This window comes from Podarcis vaucheri (genome assembly GCF_965113315.1).
Source record: "Podarcis vaucheri genome assembly, chromosome: 3".
In the NCBI taxonomy this organism is placed as follows: Eukaryota; Metazoa; Chordata; class Lepidosauria; order Squamata; family Lacertidae; genus Podarcis; species Podarcis vaucheri.
Window position 1 is genome coordinate 102,371,521 of NC_138761.1, and position 13,092 is coordinate 102,384,612.

The following is a 13,092-nucleotide window of genomic DNA, read 5'->3' on the forward strand; positions in this document are numbered from 1 at the left end:
ATACACACACACACACACACACACACACACACACACAGAGAGAGAGAGAGAGAGATATGTATAATTAAATATTGCTCTTAATTTCTATGAAGTCTCAGTTTGCAGCGAATAGCCTTATTCCTTGGCATAGAGAACAAATTCTGTGCAAGTATCAGAATTAACTCATGAATGTGAACAGAAGTAAACCCTTAATAAATGTGAAATGAAATTGTGACCCAATACGTTTCCACGGGGGAGTTCAAAACAAATAAAAAGTATTGGGGGAGAAAAAAAATACATCTGTACTACATACCACTTGTTAGACTTGAGCTATAAGCCCTACTTAATTTAAAAAAAAAAAAAGATAGAGAAGGAAATATCCATTTATAGAGCAATTTAGAGCATTTATAGAGCAAACGAGTGAGAATCAGAGTAGAGGAACCACGGCCATACTCAAAGTTCTGCCAGCTTGAACCAGTTAAGACAAAAAGTGGAAGGAGGGTGTTGTTTATTTGTTTTGCTGTACCAGCTCCAGGACCCAGATGTTCTAGAGAACGGAATGGGCCAGCCCTGTTCTGCCCCATCCCTGTAACACCCTTTTCCAGGTAGTAGGAGTTGATTCACTGTGCTGGGGGCGGGGCTGCAGCAAAAAGCCTCTGGTGAAAGCTAGCAGACCAAAACATCCAACACCATAGACTGGAGGTTAGAAATACTGCCTTAGAACTGATTCGGAATCCACTGAAACGTAATGCTTCCCTGCCTCGATTCTTCTTCACAGAGAAACCACGCAACCCTTGATTTTACACCTGTATATCTCTGCCAAGAACACAACATTTATTGCCAAAAGTTAGAGTTTATAATAATTATGTCTTATCTAAGTATTCACCTGTCATTCAAGCCACTGGAACTGTGGCTGAGGTTTAAATTATATCTTATTTTCACCATCCAGTATCCCAGTGAAAAAGGAGCAGAGACATGTCTCTCAGCACTTTATTTATATAATAGAATAAGGTGGATCAGAAATAACAGTGTGCACTAAGCAGCTGGGCCTGCATCAAGAAGATAAGACTCTGAAAAGCTAGAATCAGCTGTTTGTGGGGGAAAGGGGGTTCATGGGGGAACTAAATCCAGTTTCAACTCCCCTACTGAAAAAAAGATAATACACAGGATTTTCTGATTTATTTAAGAATTAGGCATACACTAGTCCAGCTCTTGGATCAGAACAGGGAACCTGGTGTACAAACTATTCACGTGTTCGATCCTCCATCCAGCTAGGGGAATACATGCAGGAAGCCCTAGGTGGCAGAGGGGAGGTCATGCCGTCTGGCAAGCAGAAATGTTATTTTGAATTCTTCCCATGGTCTTCATTGTTTACAAAGATGGCACACCCAGCCACCTCCAGTACACATCTGGTCCCTTGGAAACAGGCAAGTATCCTGGTGTGTAGGAGGGCAGAAATACCTGGATGGTGGAAGCCGAGATTGTCTGTCTTGCCTCTCCCACCCTGCAGGTATCTATTAATTTGAGAGTACTTGGGACAGAACCACAAAGCTTGGGAAAGAGACTGTGGCGCCAACTCAAAAGTGCCAGCAGCACCAACTCAAAATTATTTTAATTCTAAGTCTACGGAGCAGATGGCACTTACCTCTATTCAGAGGTTTAATGGTAAGAATAAGCACTTTAAATTTAACCTTGAAACAAACTAGTAACCAGTGTAGACAGTACAATATCAGTGATATGTTCTGTCCTAACATCCCTGATTTTGGTGTACAACTTCCAACATTTCTCACCATTGGCTATGTTGGCTGGGGACATTGATGGAGATGTAGTCTAAGAACATCTGAAGGGCACTATACAGTATTGGCTACTCCTGTTCTGGACCAACTAATGTTTCTGAACTGTCTTCAAAGACAGTCCCTCTTACAGTACATTAGAATAATGTAATAGTGAATTGCCTAGGGCTTTCAGTGGTTGGCTAGTGTAGCTTCACAGGAAAAGAGGGTGGCAGATATCCCAGATGAATGCACTCCTGGCTGCTGCTGGCACCTAGTCTTATAGTAAATGTAAAAGGTAAAGGACCCCTGGGCAGTTAAGTGCAGTCAAAGGTGCCAATGGGGTGTGACACTCATCTCACTTTTCACGCCAGGGAGCCGGCGTTTGTCCGCAGACTGCTTTCCGGGTCATGTAGCCAGCATGACTAAATTGCTTCTGGCGCACAAAAGACCGTGATTCCAGAGCACACAGAAACACTGTTTACCTTCCTGTTGCAGTGGTACCTATTTATCTACTTGCACTGGTATGCTTTCAAACTGCTAGGTTGGCAGAAGCTGGGGCACAACAATGGGAGCTCACCATTGACAATGAGGTCAGTGGGGGGACAGCGATAACAAATCAAGGGTGTGGCAAGAAGTTCAAGAGGCAGTGTGAAGAAAGAAGACTAAAACCGCAAATATAGACTTGGGTGTTTAAAATCACCTTGATAACACTCCTTAATGCATTCTGAACTTGCACAATTCCCTTTCTGTAAAGTCAACATCAGAATGACGGGTAAGATTTCCTCTTGCTGTCCAACAGGGACAGTCAATACTGCTATGGTTGGCAATTACTTTTTCTCAAAGGAATACTCAAACAGGTAAGGAGAAAGGAAGATCAATGTATCAATAACAGAAGCCAGAGGTAGGCTATTACTACCTTCCTTCCCTGCATACAGAATCTAGGAGATTTTAATAGATTCCTTTGATTGCCACTGTGAGCTGGAAATATCTTCTTCTGTCATGATTGTCTACATCACAAATCCTGGCATGCGTTTCTATACATAATGCAGCACAAAGTTAAGAATCCCAATGATGAGTTAACTTGACCCGGTAAAATCTGAACAAGAAGTTCATGTGTCCAACAGCATGCCCTAATGAAGAAATTTTTGTCATGTCCATTTCAATTGGGGCTTAGACCTGCTTTTAGCACAGAAACTGCTTTGGTTGTCCCGTATGATGACCTCTGCTGGGAGAGAGACAGGGGAAATATGTCCTTGTTAATTCTCCTCAACCTCACAGTGGCTTTCAATACCATCAACCAAGTTAGCCTTCTGGAGCGGCTGTCCAAGATACAGGTGGGTGGCACCTCTTTGTGGTAGTTGTGGTCCTACTTGGATAGTCATTTCTAGAGAGTGATGCTTGGGGGTGTGCTGCTCAGCCCCATGGAGCATTCAACATGAGGTTGCTCAGGATTCAAGTCTCCCCCTCTCCAACAGCTGTTTAACATCTATATGAAACTGGTGAGTGGGGTCATCTGGAGCTTCGGAGTATGTTGTCAGCAATATGGTGATGACACACAGTTGTTCTTCTTCTTCTTCTTCACATCTGCAGGTGTGGTAGTAGATATGGGTTGTCTAGGGTGGCCATATTTCGAAAAATGAAAATCCGGACACAAAACTTATTGTGGCCATAGTTTATTCAGGACATAGATATAAGTTACGGACAGTACTTTGGGGGGGCGCAGGGGTACGCATACCCCTAAACATTTTGTGAATCTAGGTTTGGCCTCATTGAGGGGCAATATTTCATTATGAGTAGGAAAATGAGAGTACTCCTAAATGTTGTTGTTGTTGATTTTAAGGAAAAAAAGCACTGGTTATGCAGCATGTGTATGGAGTATGAAAACAGATTGGGGACACTCGTGTTAACAAACTTGCTTTGGAGCTAGGAAGGGAGTAAAAAGATAATGCTGTCTTATCGCCATCAGAATGCAATTTTACCCATACTGCAGTTGGCACTCCTTAAGCATTTAGTCCTTGAAATTGAAACTTGTTTAAGAAACAGATAGATAAAAAAGCACTTAACATACAACTTGTAGCACAATCATGTACAGCTGAAGTACTTCAAAAGGTTGTCCACAGGCTAGGAACAACTACAGTATAGGTACTACATGAATTTTTGCTAGAAATTGAGAGATTCTTATACTACTTGTTTTGAACTAGTTAAAATAAAAGCAGATAAAATTTTGGAAATGTATTAGAAAACTAGATTTAAAGTCACATTTTGTGTGTGAATTCTTAGTTTCCTCTATCAGATCATTTTGTTTTTATGACTGATGAAAATTTGAGAATAACTTTAATGAACTCCTTGTAGAGTTTGTTGCTCTTTTGACTCAAGAATTTAATTAATTCTTCCATTAATCTAAATGGGCTTTTCTACAGCTAATGATTCCTTGTAGCACAGAAAATAACCTGATGATATGGCTAATTTCTTCCATAAAACAATAGCTGTCAATCAAAACTAGCACTAAAGGCAGCATCATTATTGCAATCAATCCTAGACTGAATTATTGCATAAAACAAAAATGCAATATTCTTTCCTCTTCCCCCTCACCATTTTGAGACAATGAACATCACACTGTGCCAAGTGTTTACATTACAAACCCGTGGGTCTTAAAAACTGGTGTCACAGTGTAGCTAGGGGTGTGCAATCTGATTAAAATACCAATGCACGTAGAATGTATGCCTTTACTATGGGTAAATAAAGATTCTAGGTGTGCCTTTGGCAAACTCTAAGCCATAGTCATTCATCTGAAACATAAAAAGACTTGTACTGCTATGCCTAGCAAATCAGGCTATTATCAATTCTCTTCTTCTTCAAAGACAGTTTCCCCATCTGTTCACTGATATTGTATGTCCATTTCGTATTTTGTTTTTCTTACCCAAAATATGGGTGTGCTCAATTTACAGGAAGGCCAGAGTAAGAGCCTTCAGCTGTACAGTGGGAAACATCAGGATATTCCAGTGCTTTGTGTAAGGGTGACTCTTGCTGGATTTGGGGTGACTGTACATGTATTTAATAAATACAACAAACCATTTTGCATTTAAAAGAAAAAGGTTTAAGCATCTGAAATAGCTTTTGTTAAAATGCTACTGAAGCTCACCTATCTCTTAAGCAGCAACCTAATATCTTAATATAAGATAAAGAATGGAAATAGGTAGTTGCACATTCAGAATAAAGAAGTGGGAATCCTAGCAATGATCTTCTAGACCCACGGCTTCATTAACTTTACAACAAAGGAGATACACTGTGGATCAAACCATACAGGTATTTTTCAAGGTAGGAGATTGGCAGGAAGTGACAAACCTGTCAGTATGGGTTAAGAGCAAAACAACAACAACTTATTAACAACAACAACTTATTATCTATACCCCGCCCATCTGGCTGGGTTTCCCCAGCCACTCTGGGTGGCTTCCAACAAAAGATTAAAAAGACATTAAAACATCAGTCTTTAAAAACTTCCCTAAACAACAAACAATTCAGCCAGTTATGAAGCCATACTGTGCTTTACTGCATACCCAGGGTAGGTGGGCATGAAGAAAACTCGGAATGAGCCACTGAGAAGAAAGAGGCCAAACCACAACTAATGGCATCTGATTGCTCAAAGCCAGGCATAGGCAAACTGGGCCCTCCTGATGTTTTGGAACTACAAATCCCATCATCTCAAGCTAACAGGACCAGTGGTCAGGGATGATGGGAGTTATAGTCCCAAAACATCTGGAGGGCCTAGTTTGCCTATGCCTGCTCCAAGCAGATGCATGATGTGTACAAGTGCCTTTTTTGCTCTTTTAGAGCCAAACACAATACCACCCCACTGCACTTACTACAGGGAGTGGGAAAATATCAACATAAATATCTTCTGGTGAAAACAGAAACAAAACCCTTGCAAATATGAGGGACCACTAGGGGCACATCAGAAGATGGCTGACAATAACATCTCTCCGACCCACACGAGGTAAATTGGAGGCTGTGATGGGAGTAAATAGCCTCCCTACCCCCCCCCCAGGATTATGGTGGGGGACTGCCCTTGCCTGCTGTGCCCTATACCACCCCCGAATTTGTGGGGATGGGGGCACTAGGCACAATGCCCTCCTGTGGGATTTCGGCACTCCTGGACGCCGTCTCTGATCCGCGCCACTAGCTGCAAGAACTTCAAAAGAAATAATTTGAATGTAGCTAATGCACATATTTCAAGGAAGAAGGGGGAGTAAAGACTGCTAACAGAAGAGATCTCTGATAAAACTAGACGATTCGGAGGAACAAGTATAGATCATGAGAAGATACGCCAAGACTCGGTATGGCAAAGGGACTGATGGGGGAGGGGGGAAACTTTCCTTTCTTTCCTTTATGTGATTAAACAAGAATCCCCCCCACCCACAAGTCAGAAATGTCGTTTTAAGGACTTAAGCTGTGGATTTAAGGCTGTGTGGAGATAAACCTTTGAACCAGAGCATGTTTTAAGAAGAGTGTGGAATGTATAAGGGCTTTGGAATGACACAGTTAAAAATACCATCACCATATTGGGAAGTTCTGTCAGAGGACTTAAGTCTGAAAGGAGAAATAGAGAAATAGAGCTGTTTTTATAGTGTGGATGAAACTCCTCAGTGGGACTTAAGAACGACAGTTCTGTAATTAATGATGGAAAGAGCGCTGTTATCTATGAAGGCGATGATATATGGAAACCATCTCGATTTGAGGACTGGAAGAACGGAAAAACCCACACAGGATTATTATTGGTGTTTATCGGCTTAAGGAGACTATCAGAAGAGATCATAAAGAAAAAAGAGAAAATATATGAACAAGATGTGATGTGGAAACAGCAAGATAAGTCTGGATAGAATTATGAACTTTGTTTGGACTGATTTGGACATTAACACAGTAGCAAGAAGATGATCAGAATCCCCCTTCGGATCTTGAAATATGGGTTCCCTCAACAAAATTTAAAATTCGGCTTTGTAATTCGGAATTTATGTGATGTGATTTGATTTGATGTGATTGGCCGGTGAATAATTTTTTTAAAAAAAAAACCCTTGCAAATATAACAAAGGTAGACAGAATTTGTTCATATGTTCAAATGCTTCACAAAGGCCCTTTGATGCTATTTCTTCTTCCATCTTGATCCACAGAAAAACTTATTTTGTTCAACACAGCAGCAGTCAAAGGAGCCTGCAGTGGCTGTGTATTCTGCACAACGTTCTGTGTAGCTAGCTGCTCAATTATATTATTATAAGCTACCCACACTGCAATTATTTCACTAACACGGAGATGCTAAAAAGCTATTAAGTTCTAGAGGGATGTTTGTTTGTATTGATAGATCTATCTGAAAGCAAAGTATTTTTCTGCAAACAAAAAAACAAAACAATAAAACCAGGCAGTGCAGTCAAGTGCCCTGACACTTAGCATTTTAAAAAGATGTGAGTGCCATTGATTTCAGTGAGCTGATTTTCAAGTAAACTTGCTTAGAACTGGCACATTAAAAATTGCTGGCCAAATCAAGAGACGAAATCAAGATTCTTATTAAATCAGTACTTGTCCAGGTTATGTTCATAAGATATGGTGATTTACTGCCATTCATTTTCATTGCAGCAATTCAGAACGGTGGGCGAGGGAAGTACGTCTGATAACATTTCATCAGTGAATCAATTGTTGCACAAAGAGTGAGAGCACAGAAAAACATTCACATCAAAACTAAGAAAGAATATGCTAAACTAATCTTCAGTGTTTCCTTCTAATCACAGAAATGAATATGACATGCATATCACAAACCTAACTTATTTGGTCTCGTATTTACTTAGTGAAACCTTTTTTCTCTCTAAAAAATAATAATATTTATCACCTCATGTCTGATCCTAAATTGGTTGTGTAATGTGCTGAAAAACAAGGCTTATTATATTTCAGATTAATTTAAGACATGACTCTTTAGCCATGATTCATGGCAAAGCTATCACTGCTATTTTGGACTCTAGCTAAGGCTCTTTCCTTTTGAAAATATAAGCAGTAGAACCATTGACCATTGTGTTTTTAAAAATTAGACTTCCTTGCAAATTCTGAAAAGCAATCCATCTCCCTGTCCCCCAGTTACCTGTTTCAGCGCAACAGGCAAGCTCAAACCATGAATAGTTTAAAACAGCATGCGGATGCTTCTGATTTTTCCTTGCAGTCCCACAGGAGAAGAGGTAAAGGAAAACATGTAAGAAAAGCCCTGCTGGATCATATCAAAGGCTTATCTGATCCAACATCCTGTTTTCCATAACGCCCAACCAGATGCCCAAGAAAGCCTAAAAGTGGAACACAAAGGTAGCAGTCCTCTTCCTCTATTGTTCCCCAGAAACTGGTATTCAGTGGCATGCTAGCTAAGATCATGGAGGTAGCATACAGTGATCATTACGAGTAGTTATTCATAGCCATGAAATTGTCTAATCTCCTTTTTAAGACTGGTGGTAGCAAATTCCAATGCCCTAGAGCAGAAGTCTAGGTTCTGCACTTTCATGTAGCACTAAACTATGGCTTAATGTTTCAATTGGAGTGGACCACTGTTACACAAAGTCAGAAGGTTTGATCTAACCTTGCGGATAACAGGTAAGAGCGATAGTCAAGTTACTGATATCAGAATCCTGCCCAGGACGTAACATCTGCAGGTGTTATAAACCAGCAGCCTTTCAAAACACATTCTGTATAAATAAGCTTCAGAAACTCATTTGGCATCATCAATAAATTACCTCTTTTTCATATAAATTACAGGAAGCTTTGCATACAAATAGTGGAAATAAATAGGGAAATTGAACCACAGAATAAAGATACCCTGTGGCTGATTGCTGGTCCTGAATATTTATCATCAGCTGGAAATCTGGCCTTTCCAAAAATTTGCACACATTAACATTTTAGAAAAGTGATTACCCCAATTATAAGTATTACTATTGATGCTTATCGGTATACTTGCTTGTTCGGGACTGCTCATTAAAAGGAGATGAATATCAACATTAAGGGACTATTTGGTGCCTTCATCTACATACTCTAATAAACCCTAGTCTCACAGAAAATTGTTATTGCCCTTCTACAAGGTAATAGAATGTTTGCATAGGCAAACGTAAAGATGTTTGGCGAATCTAATCTCTGTCAAGCTATTTATCAGACTAATAATTAATATCTATATTCATGCTTAAAATTTAAGAGTCACCTTTGTAACGCTTACCTCTAGCTAATATGAATGACTCACTGATGTACATAGCTACGCACGGAGGACACCACTATTTTGCATCAGTAGTTTTAAAAAGTTTGAAAAGGACATGAGTGCCACTATGTAAATGAGAGTGTGCAAAATGTTCCCCAGTGATCAAATCTCAATTAACAACTTCCTGGTATCCTAGCAGGAATTCCATGGCTTCATTTCCAAATCCTCATCCAAATGATATAGATCTGGAGGGCTGTGTCACTTTACTTTTATTTAGGCTACAATCCTAATCCAATTTACCTGGAGGTATGCCTCACTTAATTCAGTAGGGCTTACCTCTGAGTAGACATGATTAGGATGGTACTGTAATTTACCAAGCGAAAACATAGTGCTAACCTTTTTGGCATAAAATACAATATATTCCTGATCCAAGCACATGATGCAGCAGAAAACGATGTCATTCTCCATGCTTATGTGAAGAAAGAGCACCAGCAAGAATAATTAGCATCCCAACTGTGCTTTCAAGTATTTACTGATCCCTGTTCATGTTGTAACATTTATACTTATTTTTTATTCTTTTTAAATATATTGTAAGCTGTCTTGCACAATACTATGTGCCCTCCTGCTGATGGGGGGAGGGGACCCCTGACTTTAGCAATCTGGCATGGGGGCTAAATGTATACCAAGAAAGCCAAAAAAAAAAAGATGAAAGTTATTAAGCATACTGTCTGCAAGTTAAAATAATAATAATAGTGATCACACTTTTATTGATAAGTACTGGGCTACTTTTAAAATGAGGCTGCATTTTAAATTGCATTTTAACCTGTATTTTAATTTTTTTTCCCTATTATGTTTTTACTGTAATTTTATTGGTGTTAGCTGCACTGAACCCAGCTCTGGCTGGGGAGGATGGGGTATAAATAAATTGTTGTTGTTGTTGTTGTTATTCCCGTTTCTGGTTAAACAAACTCGGCTCTCCAAATGTTTTGGGACTACCATTCCCATCATCCCTGACCACTGGTCCCGTTAGCTAGGGATGATGGGAGTTGTAGTCCCAAAACATCAGGCGGGCCGAGTTTGGGGATGCCAGTTCTATATAAGCCATTGGGGTTAACAATACCCCACAATGGAAACTACAATGGCATGCAAAGTCTAACTGACCCTGCTGTTATTTTTCAACATAAACATCACTATCAACATGCATAATTATAAAACAGCAAATCTCAAAGACTTTGCAACAACTGTACACCCTGCCAGAGCAGCCTGTGTGCTGTACACAACATTCCATGACTGAAAGGCTAGGACAGACAAAACCATTACACGAAGCATGCAGTTGTTACGATACTCTGTCATTATATCAACTACAGAGATCACACACACACATGAGCACATATTGACAAATGTATAGAATAAAAGCATAAAACAAACTTTTATCCACGCCATAAAACTGGACATTATTAACTTAAAAAAATATCAAGGGAAAGGCAACACAGTGAAGACAGTTCTGGATTTATGTAGGGGGGAAAATGCTGTTATGAGTTTAGAGGGTGGGCTCTATGCCTGAGTCCCATTCTAATTCCTAGATCCACACTAGCTTCCTGGTGAGGTAATGGCCCTCCAAGTATGGGCCATGAAGGTAACAAAGGAAGAGGCTCTGTGCCAGACAGCCAATGGATGCCTCCCTTCCCTCAACTGCCTGGTAGTTAGAAAGACATAGACCAGAGCTGAGTTGTAGGAGAAGGTTGAAGGCTGGGCAGCTGGGAGACAGAGCTATGCCTGATTTCTGCTGCAATCCAAGACTGTGGCTATGGAAGAAGGAAGACCCGGGGGGGAGTTAATGTTGTGAGCCCTCCATCAAATATGAGTGTGTGTGTGTGTGTGTGTGTGTGTGTGTGTAAACCATATCTCATAAAGACACCATAGTCTCCACTGACCCTCATTCCAAAGGAAACCGAACTCTGGATAAGCACCTGGAACCCCTGGAACTTTGCACCGCTTTGGGTGGCGTGCAACAGTGTGATGATATGAATGATACCTAGCAAACACAAACAAGAGGCACAATGCCAATCAAAATAATAATAAAGTTAAAACTTACTTTTGTACTCGAGGTGAAAACCAGCAGCTGCTACGCTAATATCAGAGTGGAAGTGCAAGTAAAGTTGATTGGAGGTGCTGTTCAACAATGCTGGTACTGTAGTACCTGCCAGAAATATGGGACAGGTTATGAACACTGTCATTTATCACAAGATCTATGCAACACAGGAACTTTTAAAGAAGCAGAACATATAAAGAAGAATAAAACATATAGAGTGAGGTTCAACGTCACATTATTATACTGTAAATCGGGTCCTCCTCACAAAGGGCATGTGCTGCGGTGAGATCATCAGAACTGACCTCACTGTTGTGTGGGTGGGAGCAATTGGATAGCCACAACAACCCGATTGGTGGTCCCTTGGTTGTTGGGCTAATCTGGCCAATGGGTATGTTGTATAATAACCGAAGGATCTTTATATATTGCTGGATGTTGCGTTGAGCTTCCTCTTTTCGCTTCATGCACTGGATCACCCGCCCACCCTTCCCTATATTTAGAGTCATGCTGTGACCTTGCTATGCCTTCGTGGGTCATCTGCTTTTGGGGCAGGGGCCCAGTAGGAATTTTCCCATTTGGCTGATGCCACTTGGGTTTCGCTTGCCACGTAGCAAATCGTCACAATTTTGTAAGCTTTGGCGGTTAGGCATTGGTTAAAATGGTGGTGTGGAGGGGAGGTCAGAGAACCAATGCGCAACAGGTATTCCGTTAAAGGAATCCAGGGACTCCCCATGCTTTTGTTGACCCCTTTCGGGGGGTAGGACCTTGCAAGAGTCCCTGGGAGCATTTTGGGGTGAGCTTGAGTCATGTGCCTGTACCAATGCTTCCCCATGGTATTTACCGGCATTGATGGTATGGTGGGGCCCAGTCGTCAGTACTGCGTCCTGCTGAGGTCAGGAGCAGCCTAGTTGAACCAATGCCTAAACAAACCACTCACTATCTGTAATCAATAAAGTTGTGGCCAAAATTATGCCAATAACCTAAAACTATATCCCGTGTCATGTGCACAATTATTTATTTGGGTAGCTCCTGGGGATTTTCACACACAAATGTTCCATCTGTGCAAGCATATAAGCTCACAAGATGTAATAATGGCTGGAGAATTGACCTGCAACTTTCAGGCAAGTGTGAACTTTGAAGGAAAACTGCATTTCAACTGGCATACAGTGGTACCCCGCAAGACGAACGCCTCGCAAGACGGAAAACCCGCTAGACGAAAGGGTTTTCCGTTTTGGAGGCGCTTCGCAAAACGAATTTCCCTATGGGCTTGCTTCGCAAGACGAAAGCCCATAGGGAAATCTTCGGGGACCTCTTTTAAATGCTAGCGGTGGGGAGCAAAGCCTTTCCCCCCCCTCCGGCCTTCAGAAGAGGTCCAGGAAGGCTGGCGGGGGCCAAAAGGCTTTGCTCCCCAGCGCCAGCATTTTAAAAGCAGTCCGGGATAGCAGGCAAGCGCTTCCTGCTATCCCGGACGGCTTTTGAAGGCAGGAGAGATCCGCGAAGCCTGGGCGCGCTGTGCGCAGGCTTCTGCATGCCGGCAAGTCTCTGCCAGCAGCGGCAGCGCTGCCGCTGCTGGCAGAGAGATCCGAGAAGCCTGGGCGCGCTGCGCGCAGGCTTCTGCATGCCGGCAAGTCTCCGCCAGCAGCGGCAGCGCTGCCGCTGCTGGCGGAGAGATCCGAGAAGCCTGGGCGCGCTGCGCGCAGGCTTCTGCATGCCGGCAAGTCTCCGCCAGCAGCGGCAGCGCTGCCGCTGCTGGCGGAGACATCCGCGAAGCCTGGGCGCGCTGCGCGCAGGCTTCTGCATGCCGGCAAGTCTCCGCCAGCAGCGGCAGAGCTGCCGCTGCTGGCGGAGAGATCCGCGAAGCCTGGGCGCGCTGCGCGCAGGCTTCGGCATGCCGGCAAGTCTCCGCCAGCAGCGGCAGCGCTGCCGCTGCTGGCAGAGAGATCCGCGAAGCCTGGGCGCGCTGCGCGCAGGCTTCGGCATGCCGGCAAGTCTCCGCCAGCAGCGGCAGCGCTGCCGCTGCTGGCAGAGAGATCCGCGAA

General features: G+C 42.4%; 1 protein-coding gene across 5 annotated transcripts in view; it reads right to left on the reverse strand.

Moving 5' to 3' along the window:
* The window catches only part of CSMD1 (CUB and Sushi multiple domains 1), a 997,036-nt gene that overhangs the window by 107,997 nt on the left and 875,947 nt on the right, over positions 1 to 13,092 (reverse strand). For all 5 annotated transcript variants that reach the window (XM_082215381.1, XM_082215380.1, XM_082215382.1 and 2 more), the window contains one exon: positions 11,060 to 11,164. In XM_082215381.1, the coding sequence (XP_082071507.1) occupies positions 11,060 to 11,164 (105 nt within the window). The remainder of the gene's footprint in view (positions 1 to 11,059; positions 11,165 to 13,092) is intronic.